Source organism: Atractosteus spatula, chromosome 18 (genome assembly GCF_055471065.1).
Source record: "Atractosteus spatula isolate fAtrSpa1 chromosome 18, fAtrSpa1.hap1, whole genome shotgun sequence".
NCBI lineage: Eukaryota > Metazoa > Chordata > Actinopteri > Semionotiformes > Lepisosteidae > Atractosteus > Atractosteus spatula.
Genome location: NC_142723.1, coordinates 8184775 through 8204336, shown reverse-complemented (window position 1 = coordinate 8204336; position 19562 = coordinate 8184775). Strand labels below are relative to the sequence as shown.

The 19562-nt window shown below is 36.0% G+C and overlaps 1 protein-coding gene across 1 annotated transcript in view; it reads left to right on the top strand.

Annotated features, from left to right (window-relative positions):
• The window catches only part of sdk1a (sidekick cell adhesion molecule 1a), a 454720-nt gene that overhangs the window by 361128 nt on the left and 74030 nt on the right, over positions 1-19562 (top strand). Inside the window, exons 18-21 of the mRNA XM_088936948.1 lie at positions 1524-1705; positions 13474-13589; positions 15626-15821; positions 18247-18345. Of these exons, the coding sequence (XP_088793074.1) occupies positions 1524-1705; positions 13474-13589; positions 15626-15821; positions 18247-18345 (593 nt within the window). The remainder of the gene's footprint in view (positions 1-1523; positions 1706-13473; positions 13590-15625; positions 15822-18246; positions 18346-19562) is intronic.

The window sequence follows — 19562 nt, the reverse complement described above, 5'->3', positions numbered from 1 at the left end:
TTTGGTTTTCATATGTATTTAAATATATATTAATAATGTAAGGAGTTAGAAAAACAAACTAATCAATGTGCTTCCAAGCATACATGTTCAAATGTTTGACTGTAAACCTGAAGTGACTGAAGCTTTAATCCAAGCATTTTTGAGACCTCAAAGTAATGTTTGATGCTTTATTATGTTTTAATCTTCTCTCAGCTCTGTGTATTAATACAGCAAATGAGTTTAATGTCTCCGAGCTTAATGATTTTAAAAAAAAGTCCATAAGGTGTTTTTTTCAGTGTCTACAGCAGAGACGAATTAAAAAAGACAAGAGAATTAAAAAATGACTTGGAAAAATTAAATTTAACATCAGTCATGTCAAAGAGATCCCCACTGGTTATACTTTAGGAACGTACACTACACATATAACATGGATGATTCTGGATCACAAAAGTGATCTGGGTGTTTCAGTTATTCAGTGTCCTCAATGAGGCAATGTGGAGAAGCAATAGCAAAAGTTAACAGAAGGCTTGGGTTTATAGAAAGGAATTTAAATACATGTGTTCTGCTAAACCTTTACAATACACACAATACAATAGTAAGCACTAGTAAAATCTTTGGTCTTTGGAGCTGAAGTATGTTTTTCTCCTATTTTCTTCGATACACATGGTGGTCCATTTGTAGAAGCTCAGAGATGTTTTCAGGGGAATTGCATCTATTAGTCATCAAATGGTCAAATTTTCACCTGTTGTTTTGGAGGTCATAATCTCTCCTGTCACCCTTACAAAAGTGTAGTAAATTGAGGTGACAGGATTCTGAAGCCTGCGAAAACAGGAAAGTGCTGCTTTGTCATTAAAGCTTGGGAGAAAATTAAAAAGAAACATTTTAAATTACCATAAACACACACCTAAGTAATTCTTGTAATTCCATTAGAGATCTCTGTAATACTCTGGATTAAATTAATATCTTAACAGTATTCATAAAGAGATTTCTTTGAATAACAAACTGTATCTTTGGCAAAGGCTCCAGAATTAGTCATCTCTTTGACTTCTGCTGTTGCTCGTTAAAAGTTGCACTGTTTTGCTCAATGCTTGTGTGGATTTTATATAAGCTACCATAAAATAAGAATTAAATAACTTGATTGTGCCGTTTGACATGAAATGTTGGGAATTATAATGTATATACTGTATATTTGTTTATAGGTTTTTCTAAAACTTCCATTCTAAAAAGTGAGATTCACAAGTTCAAGTTCTGGTTTTGGAAAACAAAAACACAGTGTTTGCATTTTGTTTTGAGTTTTACTTAATAATTTAATCCTAATTTTTATAAGACCTTATTATTGGTACTTAATTCCATTTTGTGGTTATTAAAATTCAAACATTCAAACAGCAGGATCTCCAAATTGGATTACATTACTTGTGTTGTATGCCATAAAGTTGGCCCAAAGACTTTCAGTCTTAATTGCTTTCATGGAAGTGGATTGCAATTAATCAGTAGTGGAGTGATATTGCCAGCTGTTGTCTCATGATTCATTCCCATGATTTTAGGTATCGCCTTGCTGGCCTTCCTGGTGAGTACCAGCAGAAGAACATCACCAGCCCTGAGATTAACTACTGCCTGATTAGGGACCTCATCATCTGGACGCAGTATGAAATCCAGGTGGCTGCTTTTACTGGAGCAGGCCTGGGAGTCTTCAGTCTTCCAGTGACAGAGTACACGCTGCAGGGAGGTAGGAGATTTAGTCTTTCTGCTTTGCTTACAGGTTTCTTCTAAAAAAATCGTACAAGAAATAATTGAGATGAACGTACTGTAAGTGTCATGGTGACTTTTTTGTACACCTCAGTTTATATTCAACATGTGCTCCTTTTCCTTTGAACCTGTGTCCCCCCAAAATTCAAAGTTCCTACTCAAAGGTCTACATATACACATACATGAATTCCATTGCTGTACACTGAATGGTGAGAGCCATAACCTTCTGATTTTAAGGTTAATATTGTTCAGAACAAATATGTTAAAGCGTATTGTCAGCTCATTAGATGCCTCAGACTGAGTCTCTAATAATGAATCATGGGTTTTTGACTGGAGTGGCTTTTCAAATGCAATAAACTTAGCAGAAGCAGGAAAAACCATTAGAAGATTTTACTGCTAGCCTGATGGGCCATTTAAATGATTATTTTAAAGAAGAGTAAATTTATTGACTCCGGGGCAACAGAGAATAGAGACCATTAATTTATCTAATTTGTTTTATGTGAAAGTGCACGAATGATGGAGTTGAAAGCTCTTAATACAACCAAGGCAATCGCGGGTTCAGGATTACTAAAAGTCCAAATATATCTCCATATGGAAAGGCTGATAACATTAAACAGTTTTTCTTTCATCTTATTGACAAGGTAACTGCTAGGAAGGCATTTTTGATTTTATTGTCTTCTGAAATTGTATTTTGAGACATATGAATTTGCAAAAGGTAATAAAATCATGCTACAAGGTTATGGTGCTTTGCATTATTCAATCATTTCATTTGTTTTAAAAAAGCATAGCTGCTTGCATCTTTGACAAGTGAAATATTTCACAATTTCTACTGGAACTATAAGTCATTATCCATTTTATATTGGGTTTGTATAGTCCATGTGTTTTGAAGTAGTTGTGTGAATATACTTGAACAAATAAGAAAAAAATGTCATTTTCGGCCTTGGTTCAAAATGTGGTCTTGTTAACATTCTGATATATTCATTGTCATCACAACATTGAACAGGTCTAAAAGGAATAATGTCAAAAGTTGTAGAGAACATTAGAGGATGTAGAGGATGGTTAAAATTTCATCATCTCAGGGATTTAACATATTGTGATAGGAGAGAAATAGGAATAGCTTACATACTGTTATGATGCACAGCCCTTATTATGTTATTTGTATTATATACAGTATATAAATGTCATTGGTTTGTTTCTTTTTATGTAAAGTGGTTAGTTAAAATCTTACCTTTTAATATACAGTACTCAAAAATTGTAAAAGTTTGTGTATTTTTTGCTTATAAACCTCATTAATGAAACCTCATGTAAGACTTTTGATTGAGCAGATTGTTGGAAATAAAGCAACAAAGGGGTAGACAATCATCTCTATTTCTGTTCTCTGAAGATATAATGATCTGAACTGACCCAAACATTGCTTTTGGCCTTCTTTCAAACTGGAACAGTATTAACACTTGAAGTTTGCAGTTTTTTTGAGTAACACACCTTCTTTTATAATATAGTTACAGCTTTTTAAATGATGTTTGCATTTCCTACAAAATCTCACTGCTTGCTTCCTTTTTCTAACCAGTCTCAGTCTACTGCAGCCAATTGAAGAATCCAAGTTTTTGTAGGCCCCTGATTCACAGCCTTCTACTTACACAGTAGACAAAAGTATACTGGTACTGCATTTCCATGTGATATAGAATCCTACTTTATTTACTAAATTTGAATGAAAAATGATTCCTTAGGGAAATATGTTTGAGGAATTTGAATATTTTTTTCTTTATTATATAATTTTTAACAGAGATACATACAAGCAAAATTGAGCTAAACTGGTGTGTATTTGCAAGTTGTCATTGTAAAATTAGTGATTGAATTTATTTTCCACCACGCCTGCAGAATCATAGAAATTACAGAGTTTTTAAAAAGAGTGTGATGCCTTATGAATTTGCTGAGAAAGGGTAAATCATTAATCATTATTTCTCCACTGATTTCTACTTGTTCATTCTTAATACAGGGATTATGATGTTGGTTTGAGTGGATCCAACATATTTAGTATTGAAGGTATTTTCTCTCTGTAATGCTGCCAATTTCTTTTAAGGTTTTATGTTATTCCAGTACAATTTAGTGATGAGAGAGTCTTAATTTTGATTAGATTTCAGATCTCTGAGACAGTTATTTTTAGAATTAATGGGAATCTTTGTGAATAAGTAGTTAACTTTAGGTAATCTTTTAATTTAGATGCTATTCATCTGATAATAGTTCATGGAAGGTTCATCTAATGATTAAGATTGTCTTCAATGTTTTTCAAGAGTGAGTCGAAGTTAAGATGAAGCAATTCTGACAGGTTGGGAGAGATATTGATTCCAAGGTATTTGAGGTTGCCTGAGGTGATGGACACAGGCAGTTTGAGAATTGCAGCATTCCAACTAGTTAGAGGTAATATAATAATTTTTGTCCAGTATATTGAGTTGTCAGCTATCTCTGAAAATATGTTGATTAGTCTGATTGTTTCAGGAAGTGAATTGGATGGATTTTGTAGATAAAGTAGTACGTGATCTTCATACAAACTGATTTTATGGAATATATTGGATTTGTATACTGTATTTTGTTATTTGGATGAATTGCTGCTATAAATGTTTCTGTGAATATTGAAAAGAGCAAGAGAGTGGACATTCTTTCTATGCAAAGTAAAGTTTTGTGAGGTGAGGTCATTGGTGAAAACAGTTGCCATGGGTGATTTGTAAAGTTGTGAAGTAATGTTAATCCACTGGACAAATTATACTCCAAAACCAAATTTTCTAGATTAGCAAATAAAAGTTTTCAGTTTACTCTGTCAAAGACCTTTTCTGCATCTAGTTATAAAAATATCATCTTTATTTTGTTTTGTTATGAAATATTAATTAGGCAACTCTTGTTATTGATAGTATATTCTGCCTTCAGTCTAGTTTGATCTGGATGTATGTGATGGGATGACTTGTTCTGTTTGCTATGCCTTGCTTATAATTTTAATATTGATATTAATAAGAGAAAGAGAAAGGTAGATAGAGCACAATGTGGGTATTTATCTGGCTTTAGTAGTACCGATATAAGAGTTGTATTAATATGGACAGGAATAGTTAAAGTGTATTCTTTCTTCTAAATTCACTTAATAACAAATCTGCAAAACAACTTTAGAAACACACTTCAGTAATATTTAAAAAAAATATGTAGGAGTTAAGTAAATAAATTTTGAAGACAATATCTTCCTTATTGTATTTTAAATGGAACATTTTTACAATTATAAAATCACCAGACAATTATTTTGCTAACCGTTTTATCCAGTACAGAGTTGTGGCAAACAACTGGCGCAAACTAAGACTGACCCTGGACAGAACAGCACCCAGTAGGTTATAGAATGTTTTTGGACTATGGGAGGAAAGCCATGTGAACACATAGAGAACATGCAGACTCTACACAGATAGCACCCCAGGAATAGTTACACCTGCAAAGTTGCCCCTCCTGCACATGAAGTGTTCCCCTGCACTATAAACAGTACAAACAGTGACAACTTCCATATTTCGCTCACAAGATATAGTCTTATTTTTCGGGGTATGCATCATTCTGTGATGTTGCTATGTTATTAAATTTTATATGCTGTTTTATAATTGTGATGCCACTATTTGATCTTTAAATTGAATATATTGCCAGCCCCACAATTTAGTTTTAAAACTAAATTAAGAAAAATATTTTAATGTGAGTGTGAATACTTAATAAATTAAGAAGATGAATGTTTTGAAAATGTCATAATTGAAACATTATGTAATTTGTTACAGTTATAATTTTAAAGAGTTTTTTTTTCAGAACTCATGACTGCTGCAGTTCATAGCCTCACATTATCTTGCTAATATGCTCATCTCTGCGACTCTGCACCCTTTGCAATGACTGGATAGTTAATGTCTCAGATTTGCTTTCTCAGGCTGTCCTGGGGGTGGAAGGTGGGGGCTGAAGTTACCGTATCCCTTCCTTAGTTTAATATCAATGTCCCCAGTACTTCTACAGGCTTAAGAGATTGTAAATGTAAAGTGAATATTTAACATACTGTGATATATAAAATTAATAAAAATATAAAATACAGTAAACATATTAATTAGATTTAATTTTTAGAGAATGATTTTGTTTGTTTAGGATTTTGATTATAAAAATATAGTAGACATAGTTTACACATATAAGAATGTTCGGTATACGAATCTTCGCTTATCCGAACATGAAGATTTTGTACCTTGTAATTTGTTATAAGAACGAAATTTCACTAATCCGAACTTTGAAATTCGAAAGTGACTGACTTTGGCTGAGAATCTGAATTCAGTGCCACTGAATAACTGTTTGTTTCTGTGCGGGCACAAGGCATTATGGTTAAAGACACCATGAGGCAGCAGTCCTTTGTTTATGATCACAGCAAAAGCTTGTGCTCTCATTTTCAAAGTGTTTTTTGTAGTTTGTTTGTTTTTGTAGTTTTGTGTTTGTTTTGTAGTTGCTGTTCATTATGGGCTCTAAAGAAGAGACAAAAGATTATGTAGCATCATAGTCAACAGCAGTATGCACGTCATTCTAGCTGATCGCTTGGATAGCAATCTATTACAAAAGAATGAAAAATGTAAATATGATATAATTAATTATTTTACAGCTACAGTTGGCTTATTTGAGTAGAACTGCATTGTTCACTATGCTTGCTATAATTGTCTGTATGGTATGTTTACAGTGGTTTTTGAGTGAACTTGTTTTCGGTTTGAAACAGGGTAGATATTCCCCATAAGAAATAATTGAATTTTTATTTTCGATTTAGGATCTCCCGCCTTCCAAACAGATTTTCAGGAACAAATTAGGTTTGGATACTGGGGTATGAGTGTATTATTTTTCAGTAGAGATGACATTAAACTTCAGTTATTTTTATTTTTAGCTACCAAAATTTCCCTTCAGATACATGATTCCATGATTGCATGGAATTACATGATTACATGGCTATTAATATTCCCTAATATTTTTTTTTAATTTAAAAAAGTACTACAGTTTTTTACAACAATAATAACAAGTATTTATAGACAAGGTTATAACATTATATTGTTTTTTAAAATATGTAAATGTTTTATAGTTAGAATGAAACTTTTCAAAAATAACCACAGAAAGTAACCAAGTTAAAAACTTTGATGCACAAAATATTTATGAAGAAGGCGGAATACCATTGTGCACTTTTTTTATTTTTAGCTATCACTACCAGCTATATACAGAATGGTGTTCAGAGATGTTATACTTCTGCTGTAATACTTCTGTTGGTAATAAGGATTAATGTGCATTCTATACATAAGTGGCTGCGTATGTATAGAAATTGAAGCTTATAAGTACAGTACATGGTCTGAAATGATAATTGGGTTAATTTTTGTTTTGGATATATCAGGTATTGAGTTACTTATAAGGAAGCAGCCAGTTTATGAATATCATGTGGAGGTGAGAACTAGGAATTTTCTCTTCTTGAAGAGTTTTACAGTTTCTAACTGCCACCAAGGCCAAAATCAATTCATTTTTTCTTTGATTGTCTTGGAAGAATGCCAAATTCTGGGATTAGGAGAGGTTTTTGATAAGCCAAGGATAGGATTGATGACTGTGTTAAAGTCACTTCCAGTGATAATTGGCCATTTGGAATAATCTGTTAAATGTGAAAATAGTTATGGAAAACTGCGGGGTCATCATTGTTTGGGCCATAAATGTTTCCAAGGGTCAAGCAGCTATTGTTGATGGACACATTAATAATGATAAAGTGTCTTGCAGGGTTCATTATTGAGGATTTATTAATCAGATGTACTTTTTTACTAATTTAAATAGAAACTCTTCTCTTTTTAAGTTATACGATGCAAAGTAAACTTGATTAAATTGATGATTTTCTTAATTTCAGAAAATCGGATTCCATGAGATGAGTTTCCTGTAATAAGAATATGTCTACTTGGAGCTTGATAAATTGATTTATAACTTTAGTTATTTTTGCTGATTAATTAATACCATGGAAATTTTGTGGTATTAATTCACCAGGTAAAAAAAATTAATGTGGACATTAGAGGAACATTTTGCATATGTAGTCGTGTGACAGTTTGTATTGTAACAATATAACACATGTGAATGCAATGATAATAATAATACGTATGTATACATAATAACAGTAATATAGTAATATAACCAGAATATACCTGAACGGTTGGTATAATTACAGGAACTATGTGAATTCTTTGTTCTCTGGCACAGCTTTGGTGAAAGGAGTAATAAGCCAGGCACACTTGGTTAAAAAAAAATATTTATTACAATGACAACATACAAACTGCACCACACACAACAAAAACATACAACACACAAGTTACTCTATGTACAGTAATTACAGACAAGACGTTTCAGAGGCTTCACATTCTAATCACCCCGAAAAACCTCCAGACTTGTACCTCCAGTATGCAACTCTTAATATCTACAGAGGCCAAATTAGAGATAAGCTACCTTTCTAAAGGAACGCAATACGACCTGCAGTTGAATCTCTCTCTGCACCCCGGATTCCACAAAATAAATGGGAGCCTATCCCCCTATCCTAAAAATGCACAATAAGCAGGAAAGACATTTCTAACCGAGGTATCTTTCACCCAGGCAGCCCACGTTCCCTAACACATAGAATAACAAGCTCTCTCTAGCAAGGTTCAAATACTTAGCTCCAGTCAGGTTTTGTTTGGATGATCATGAAGTAGGGGCTCTCGCCTAGCGCAAGCTTCAAGTTCCAATTTCTACTGACTCCTTTCTTGTCTCTCTCCTCTCCTTGTTCTTCCCTGCTTCTTGTTGTTCCCCTCTCCTTGTTCTTAGTGTGATCTTATATTGTGAGTTTCTGTACTGCTCATTAACAATCATTAACCAGCAATTTACCTAGGTATATCAAGGTAAACTTTACAATTAATTCTGATCTAGGGTCCCCCACATCTCAACAAACGTCCTCTCTGCTTTGAACCTGGAAGTGTTTACTCTGCCAAGTGTCACAAACTTTATCTTAAATCTAAGAGACACTTCCCAGTCACCTAAACCTGTAACTATACATATTATATTGTATCCACAGGCTCTGTTATGTACATCATAGTGTACATTAAACATTCTTAAAATAAGCTATCATCAACATTGCCACCATCATTTATTATTGTCATTGTTAGTCTTTTCAATCAGTATCTAATGGCATTACCATGCAAAATATTACTTCCAAAGGACTGGTGACAACATTTCTCTCCTTTTTTTATCCTTTTGTTGATATTACACCCAAGCAACAGAAAAGTGCATAAATATATACTACTATACAGTATGGACCTACATGGATACAAGGCATAACATAACATACTGTAAACACAAGTGAGGCACTGAGAGGAAGTTAAACTTGAATTAGTCAGGCACATACTGTCACTGGAAAAGGACTATGGGGAAAACACAGTTAGGAAAGGAAGGAATGGCGAACAGGGGGCGGTGCCGACAGTGATCAGGTGCAGGGGGGGGAGCGCAGACAAACAAGTCCAGGGAAGTCCAAAACGCAGGCCAAAATCCAGAGCTGGGTGATCCATCCAAGACAAGACAGGGTTAAAATCCGAAGTGGGATCCGAAACAGGAACAGGAGGTTTTAACAGACTGACGAGGCCAGGCGCTCCGAGCTCCTGACTCAGCTAGGTCAGGAGGCCGATCTGAAGCCTAAGCCCCAAGCCACTGATGTAGGGCGACTTGATGTTAGGTGGGCCTCCGGGCGTCTGTCTTCCAATGCAGAGCCCCGAGCTACCAGAGCACCAGGTTTAAATAAAGAACGGAACAAGGGACAGGTGAACGTGACAATGAAATTAACACATAAGGGTCGGAGCGCCCTCTAGAGGAGGGATAGCGATCGTGACACATACTGTAGCTCAATTGACCGCAAGAGCTTTGACTAATGGGTGATGTTCATGTTTCACATTTAGTTGACAGCATTCTATTAAAGTGAGTAAGAATCTAGTGTAGAATAGCCAGGGAGTTGATGTGTTCGTTGCAATATAATTCCTCATCCACGTGTAGCCTATCCACTGATACTAGGACACATTAGGAAAGGGGAATTAACGAGTTCACCAAGGAGTTTTCCTTTCTTGGATCGCCTTGGAATTGGTTATTTACTCTAAAATTCGTCCCTTTCAGCTAAAATCATGATTCTTCACAGTATCTTCCATCTGTGTAAGACAAGAAGACATTACTTTGTGTTCGTGTGATATTGCTTTGACATGACAATTTCAAATAGTTTGTAAAGGTTGAAAATCTTGACCTTTTAAGGTAGTTGGTAAATTTGTTTGCTAATAAACACCACTTACTGTAATTTTTTGTGTACAATTGCAGCTGGATTACAGATTAGATATCCAAGCAACCCAAGCATTGAAATACAGCACAATCACATTTTGTGTTATCAGTAAGAATGTTTAAATTGGAATAGGCATTACCAGTAATACCCATACCATTTGTATAAGCGTGTTATTCATAAGCATGTTATGAAGACCATGCAGTCTTCATAGAAATATTGTCAGTCATGCTTATAAAGTCAGAAGACCCATTTTTGGCTTTTATCTGGTTTGAGTTGGCCAAACATGTTTTGGAATTGTCATGGTTAATTACAATATTATGGTTAATCAGTATTTTGGGGATGTGCTGTATGCCCTTTGTGAAACCAAACTCCAAACTGGCAGTGTGGGAGGATACTTTTGTCATCAAATTTGTGTCCAGTTGTGAATGTTATTTTAGATAGTAAACGTGGAGCTGGATATGCACCATAATACATAATGTATTATGTGTTTAATTCTTTATTTCCCATGTGCTTCTATCAAAGCCTGAAATGTACTTTCCTTGCAAATAAAATAAGAAGATTAAAAATCTGCTTTAGATAAGAATGGCCTGTTGTGAGGATAAACCACAGTGTACTTCTGTGTGACACAGTGTTTTTAAATACATCATGCCTGCCGTTTCACATAAGAAAGGAAAGAAAGTAAGTGCCCACTGTTTCTGCATCTTCATGAGGTCCGGATGAAAGCAGTTACTTACCAAAATAAGTGTTAAATTCCCTTCTTCTCTGTGTCGTATTTTTGACCACATAGTTCCCTTCATAACTCTCCAGCCCTGATGTCCAGGGACCTAAATGTATTATGTAAAAAGGCTATTTTATATCTAAGTACATAATATTTGAATGACCTTATGAAAGTGCATGTAAAACTGTGAGCTGTATTGAACAAACTCCAGATTATGTAATTAGCAATAATAATTTTTTTATTTTATTTACCAGAAATTATATTTAATGGAGGCAAGAAAATAAATCAAAATCACAGTAGTAAGACAGCAGTAATATTATATTATATGTTTTGAACTGTGATTTTTCATTTAGGATTATTTTCCAAACATACACTTTTTATGGAATTCATCTGATTTTGTGTATAAGCAAGCTCTCGCCACATCTAAAGTATATTGAAGTTAGCTAAATAAAATGGTAAATCCAATAAGCATTGTCGAGATTTAATTCTTAGTCTGGATTGAAATCTGCGCAGACATCAGTCCTCTGATGCTTTGAGCCACTGGCAAGGGGAGAGAACACTTCATTTATCACAGAAATCTGTGCTCTTCAGCAGAGGTGCTGCAATTTCAACTAATCCAGCTTTGCATGCTATCAGTGTTTACTTTGGAAAGATTTTTTTATCAGTTTTCCTGAATTTTTAATGCTAAAGCAGTAAGACCATACTTCTTGTCAGATCTAGCTACTGCCATTTCAGTTACATCATCTTAAGAAGGTAACAGTTCTTCTTTAATTTAATTCTGTGGCACCCCTGTGACATGAATCTGTTATGAATGTACACAGGTTCACAGCTGTTATCCCTTATCAGTCACCTCTGAAAATGTGCTCAGATAGTACTTTTATTAACACCAATGTGTGTCAACCAGTAAAACCAACTGAAAACATTGAATGGGTTGAGTCCTATAGTCCAGGCATCACTGGTTCAAGCCTAAACTATGATATAAGTAAGGTGTGATTGGGATTCTCCATGTAGGATCACATATGTGCCCACTTGCCTGTCTGGCTAAATGAGCATAACTCTGTGAGTTTGTTCTGGTGTCAGTCAGATCCACATTACTCTTCCAAATAGTACTACTGCACACATACAGTATGTTTCTGTTGGATTCAGAGAGCAAAAAATGCCAATTGGCTCTTACAGATGCAGGTGTCAGAAAAGAGTATACTGTTCTCATTCTTTTCATTGTGACATATAAATGAGATTGTAAGATTGGGGCAGTGCGGTGGCTCTGTGGCTAAGGATCTGTGCCTGTGACTAGAAGGTTGCCAATTCATATCTTGTGGCCGGCAGAGGAATCCTACTCCTTTGGCCCCTGAGCAAAGCCCTTAACCCCAACTGCTCCAGGGGTACCAAATAAATAGCTTCTCTCCCTGTCTGTGTGTCTCATGGAGAGCAAGTTGGGGTATGTGAAAAGACAAATTCCTAATACAAGAAATTATATATGGCTAGTAATAACCCATACTGTAATTCCAAATTAAAAAAGATCATTTTTCATTTCTCCATATACTGTAGATAAGTTAGAAGTTAAAACTCTTCATTGTCATGTATGCAATTATTTCCAGTAGTTTTTAGCTGTGTGCCATCAGGGACTTGAATCAACTGTTATTTTGGCTCTCTGCTTCCACGAATGACAGTCTAAAGGTTAAAGAAAGGATTCACTGAAATTGCTTTGACATGCTCACTCCCAATGGCAAAAGTGTACTAAAGAAGATCATATTAAAGTAGCACATTTACCTTGGGGAACTCAGTGTGGCCCAGTGGTTAAAGTGGAATGCATGAAGTCAGGAGACCTATTTCAGAATGAAGCCAAGCTAACACCTTTCACTGTAATTCTGTAGGGGAGTGTACAAGTCACTTCACATTATTGGCTCAGAATCACACAGCTGTCAATTAACATACAGTATGAGGAGTGTAGAGGAGAAGGGGCGTGTTACTTGAGTGGGCCTTGATAATTAACATCTTTAGTATTCTACTGAAGGGTATCTCTCAATCACTGTGACAGGTTTTTTATACTTCCAAGTGACGTGTGAGTCCGCATTGTTTTTAGTTGAATGCAGTGGATACTGGAATGGGGCCGTTAGAGCTCAACTCACTTGGCATAGAGTGATATATCAGATTGCAGTGGCTGTCACACACAGCAGACTGAAGAGTGTCCTGAAAAAGCTTTGTGTTTGACTTTGTGCATCTCCTCCCAGTTCAGAAAATTTTTTTAAAAAACATTGTGGAGCGTGATGTAAAATGTACATAACAATTTTTCTTTTTCTATGACAGTTGTTTTTTTTTATGAAAATCCATTATATATGGTGAAAACATTTCTTGATCACATTGCACCCTGATTTGATAGAAGGATATAAATTGACCTCTAGTTATGTTGCACAGTTTCACATCACTGCTGTGCTTGCCAGTGTTCTAGATAAAAAAGAGCGACATCACTGAATACTACTGGATCACTCTTCAGCTACCTGAAATAAAATCACTAACAGCTGAATGAGACCAAGAATCCAAATGTCACCAGGCATCACACAATTACATAGTTATTTGGAAAAAGGAATGTTATTAAAAGGAAACATTTGACCTTTTGTGTTTTATCCATCATACTGGTACAGTTGCAGTTTTCCACGTGGCATTGACTTATTTTTCCCCTGTCTGTCCTCAGTACCTACAGCCCCACCTCAGGATGTTGAGGCAGAGGCCATAAACTCAACCACTGTGAAGTTCTTCTGGACTCCTCCCCCGCAACAGTTCATTAACGGGATCAATCAAGGTTACAAGGTAAGCTGTCTCAATACTATACAGTATTTCAGTTGCCTGTTCACTAAAAATCAGGTGATGCCTAGCAATTTGTCTGACTAGGTTTTGGTTTTAGGTTTTTGTCCTCAAAGAGGTATTGCTTTCATTTTTGCTTGTTTTCATTTAATCAAGATGGATTTGAGCCAATGAGCATAGGTCAAACTATTCTTCAATACATTTTGGCTGCAACAATGCCTCTAACTCTAGACTGGAGTTAAGTCAGATTTGTTGTTCACAATTTCAATTGGAAAATCTGTCCCATCAACCTTTGCACCTATACACCACCTGAGGACATTTTTAAACACCAAGCCTAATTTGCAGCATTGGATTTTCAACACTTCTATTCTTTAAGGATTTTCAAGTGCTAGCCTGGCCAGACTGTGTTAAGCTTCTTAGACCTGACACTATAAAAATACAAGGCAGCAGAGCTTTGGGCTATTTCTCAGTGTCGGGTAGATTCAAATTGAAGCTAATGGAGATTCAGTATCATCCAGATCTGGTAGGCATGCTTAAGGTAACCTTAGAAATTTGACACATGAAGAATTGGAGCCTGCAAGCCTAAATTGAAGTTTCAGTTACTCTAGGAGCATACTGAAGTCAAAGAAAGTCTTTTTTTTTTGCTTAGCTGGCTTAATTGATGTTTCTTCCTTCTTATGGCAGAAGTACCTTTCATTGATTTGTAAAAGGATCTAAGCCAGTTATCTTATGGGTTATGTTGTTGTTTGAAATGTGATCTTATTTTTGGCAATGAAAAACAGCACTGACAGTTGTTTTACAGAAGATAAAATTAATTCACTAATGATATTCAGGGAAGCATTTTTACTACATCTGTGGAATTGCTTCTACATGGTATTCACGCAGTATTCTGTCTATAGATACGTTTTTGTGCCAGTTTCCATGTACTTCCTGAGTTTACCCTATACTGACAGCTTCTGCTGTGACCTAAAGAAAATCTCTGTGTAGAAATTATTTTTGACAGTTGTACAATGTAACCTACAGTGAAGCTCTTGGCAGCATTGGTATTCAGCTGAAAATAGTTGATAATATTTCCCTGTGGTTTCCAAAGAAAATTGGTATGAGTTATTTTTTTACTTGATTAAAATATAATTAATTAAAACACAATAAACACATATAATTCAGCCTTTCTCTACAGTAGTTTGCAAATCTTTTCATATGGTTGGTACAGTTTAACCAAATGGTAGTTTTAGCAAAAAAAGAACTGTACATAACATATTAGTTGTATAACAAATGAGAATGTGAACAATTTGTACATACTGGATATTGCAAAAAGCCAAAGTGTTCAATATTATTCCCACCTTGCAATCAGTGTTTATTAAATTTTTAGTGTTAAGTAAGCTAGAAAAAGTGCGTAGTGTATCCTTGTAATAAGTTTGAGCACTATTCAGTAGGTATTTTAAAAATTCCTACAGCAGACCTTCTCCAGCACCTTCAGATTATGCAGCATGTGCTTGTGAACTGCTATCTTTAGTTCATACAAGCGTTCTATTGGATTGTGTTCCAATCCTGCTAGAAAGTCAATTTGTAAACAAGCTTGAGCTTCTTAGCAGAATGAAACAGTTTTCCGGATGAAATAATGTGATATACCATCCATCACTCAGTCATAACAAAGGCATTTGGACAAGAGAATGCTGAACAGCCATAAAGCAGAACAGATCTATTTCTGTTCTTTACATAAGAGGTTCCCTTCGTTTGTAACATACACATCACTTTCTGTATCAAACTCTCCAGTGTTACTGTCCAAAACTGTAATTTTTATTTCATGCAACTGAAGCCACTGAATGTCTCTGTCTTTTCAAAGTCCTACTTTTTGAGCTATTTTTCTATCAAAAGAAAGTATTAATACAATATAGGAGTATTTATTTTTTTCTTAAAAACAAACAATTCAGTTTATAAAGGAATTTGTATTAAACAATTTACTGTTGTTTAGCTACATAAATTTAATACAGAAAATAAATTAATCTACATTATACACATTTGTATGATTACTCTTTTTTCAGCTCCTAGCATGGCCGGAGCATTCACCTGAAACTGTTACTATAGTAACAATCACTCCTGATTTCCATGGGGCCCGCCATGTTGGATATATTAGCGGGCTACGGAAGTTTACCCGTTACCTGACATCTGTGCTGTGCTTCACAACACCAGGAGATGGGCCCAGCAGCTCCCCACAGCTTGTGCAGACACATGAAGACAGTAAGTGTCAGACATTTCTTAATCAAAACTTCTTATTGACTGTGAAAACAGAACAGTAGAACAAGAAAAACTTGTATCTGACAATGATAATGGATTTTTTTATATTTCACGGGGGTAGAGAGGTCGAGGATTTAGATCCTGAGTGCGGCCCTGCTGTTAAGACTGAGCAAGGTACTTCACTCAGATTCTTTCAGTCATATACTGAATGCAAATACTGGTTTCTCTGGATAAAAGCACAAGCCATATAAATTAATATATGTATTTAAAATATATGGATTCTGTTTTTAGGGTTCTCTGGTAGCACTGTAAACAGAATGCCGGTGTCTGTTTCACTGTTTTAAACATGCCTCTGTGTTTTGAGTTCTCTTGTGCTTTGTGTTGCTTTCAGCTACACTCACATATCTTTTTTTCCCTCTAGCATAGCACAGAAAAGGAGTACTCTTTATATTTTTTAAATGATGTTAATATAGTAAGAATTACAAATTAACATTAGTGCAGAAAAATGTGATGAACATAAAAGAATGTTCAATTTTTATGTGAAAGCTAGCCAAACTAGTGATTAGCTGCCTCCATTCTCATACAATCTGTGTATCGGTAATATGATGAGGCCATGATAAACCACTGTGTGGTGTATCTGATTTGAATGTACAGCGTATTCTAAAGGAAGACAAATGTGTGAATGAGAGATAACTATAGCGAGGTTAAGTTCCTAATTCCACATGCCGTTACCTGACAGCCATGAAGTCTTATCTGGCTAAAAAAGACATTTTAATTCGAATGTGCAACTGTAATGATAAGGTCTTACAAGTCAAGATACAGGGTAACATTTGCTAAACTCAGCAGTGCTTAAAATGTCACAACATAACTTCACCATGGGTTTCTGCATTCCTAACAAACGTCAATCTGATACTGACTGTTTTGATTCATGTGTTTTAACTGTTAATCCTAAATTACACATTGTTGTGCTGTAGTGCTGACCAGGTTCAGAATAAAATAAATTAACTTTAAAGAACAGTACAGTAGTTCTTTTTTTAAATAAATAGAATAGATTTTTAAAAGTCCAGAATTTAGAGAAGTCCTAAGTTTAAAATTGTATAATATGTCGCTTTGAATTTAATTGATTATGTATTGCATATAGATAAATGTTAATATTACAAAAACTTGCCTCCTTTTTCCTTGCCAAATGTTTTTTAACACTGGTGCAGAACAATGACATCAAAAAGTTAAAACATCTGTTTTAGAGATAAAAAATGAGTGGATATTGAATGGTATTGATATTGAACTCCATTTCTTAAAATGACTGAGAAAATCCTAGAACACCGAGCAAAGAACAGTTAGATCTCTGATCTGGCCTGATTGAGTAAAATCTGCAAGACATTCTTATATTTCACAAACTTCTAAACTTTTTTTTTCACATCAGAATCAGCTTTTGTTTTTTTATGTGTCACCTAGTTTTGTCAGGTTTCATCAGATTAACCAGTAGAATCATTTCGCGAGCAAAGGACTGATGAAGACAACAGACACTGGTTGGATCTCTACTGGGCTATTCATGCTTTTTTTTTGCACTAAATTCCCACAGCGCCAACCTCAAAGCTAAGGTGCAGCGGAGAGGACAGTTGGGGCCCTAACCTTTAGAACTACAAGCTCATAACAGATTTGCGAGTCACAGGGGTAATTATTGGGCTGTAAGCCAAGAATGTCATTATTGACTTCAACTTAACACAACCTCAAAAGCGCAGGGCCCTTTTGTAAGTCAGCATTTGGGAATCCTGTTTGTTGTTGGTTAATGGTATTGTAAAGGTTCAGAAGAGTGATCTGTGGTCTTTAAGGTCCAACCCAAGCTCTGAATAATTTTCTGCTTTTGAACCTCTCAGTTGAACCACCTTCTTGTCAGGTTTAATAAAATAAGGTGGATACGGTCAACATGTTGAGACTATGTATTTTCAGTACATGTAAGGACTGCAAGGTAGTGAATTACAGTGCTAGAAATCCAATTACTTGTGCTGTAGATACAGTAGCCATCCAGTATGACACTGTGCATTCAGCTAGAGTCAACTGTTTTGTAGCAGTGATCTACTGCTTGCCTCTCAAGGAAACAGCAACAGACAGTCGAAATGCAGTAATATATGTCCTGTCTGTCTCCAGAACTCTCTCTCTCCCCCTGTTCAGTGAATTACAACTTATAACAAATATGTGGATGTTTCATTTCATAAACAGGGATATTTATAAATTCATTGCTCTCCCTCTGCCAGCAGGTTTCCTTTTCCCTGAAATCAATATTGTTGGTTATGTATCTCAAATATCTTGTTTTTGTAAAAAAAAATGCCCGTTCTAAGAGCCTACCGAGGGCACAAGTTTTTCTTCTTTCACAGTCGACTGGGTTTAATTAGTATTTCTTTCTTTTTTTTTCATTTGTGTTTCCCAGAGCCAGGAGCAGTGGGTCACCTGAGCTTTACAGAGATCCTGGACACTTCTCTACGAGTGAGCTGGCAGGAGCCTGAAAACAAGAATGGGATCATCACTGGTAAAAAACCTGCGGCGGTTGTCTTATGAGTGGCTCCTGTAGTTTCACACAAGAAAATAATTTCATCTCCCATGGCGCAACCAGAAAAGATGCCGTATTACAGTACCGATTGAGCTCCATGGTGCAGGTTCAAGCCTGGATCATGGCACTACCTGACAGAGACTGGGACTTCCCACATTTGGCAGAATGGCTCCAGAGTATAGTGGGGGTGTCGCTTGGGTTTCAACAAAACAGAAACTGGAGACTGGCTTGCAAAATTGTACTGGTCTACCAGTTTTTCATAATAATATTTTATTGTGCTTTTCTGGACGCTCCCCTCAATGTGCTTTACAGAATTGGGGTTTCCCTCCACCACCAGAAATGTGTAGCACCCTCCTGGATGATGCGACAGCAGCCAGAGTGCACCAGTAAGCTCCTCACACATCAGTTCTCAGTGAGGAGTACAGAGTAATGGAGCCAATTCGTAGGTGGTGATTATTAGGAGGCCATGATTGGTAAAGGCCAGGGGGGAATTTGGCTAGGACACCAGAGTTAACACCTCTGTTCGTTTCAAAAAACGCCCTGGAATTTTTAATAACCATAGGGGGTCAGGACCTCCGTTTTACATTTCATCTGAAGGAAGGCACCTTTTTTAATAGCATAGAATCCTCATTACTATGATAGGGCATTAGGACCCACAGAGACCGCAGGGTGAGCACCCTCTACTGGTCCCACTAACTCATGTTCCAGCAGTAAACTTAGCTTCCCCAGGAGGTCTCCCATCCAGGTATTGGGCAGGCTCACACATGCTCAGTTTCAGTAGATTGCCTGTTGTGAGCTGCAGGGAGATGTAGCTGGCAACCACTGGCAAAAGCACTCCCGTAAGACAGTGTGGAGCTTGCAGCATATATTGTAAAACTACTGTATGAATGGCTCTGACAGGTGAGTGTGTCAGTGGAGCATGCAAGTGTGTTCTCATTCTCCCTCTGCGATACGGGAGGAACCACTACCAAAAAGCCAAGTCTTAAATAATTGACAGTTCTAAACTGGGTGGATATATGTGTAAAAATAATTGGTGATTCCAATGCTTTATTTTTAAGGAGACAGTTGTTCCAATCCACAGTCTGCCTGAAAGTCTAGCCTACATCTTGGTCAATTTGTGAGCTACCCCCTAGGGAATTTCTGTCACCGTTGGTTAGTGTTGCAGGTCGGACCACAGCCGGCAGTGCCTGGGCTCT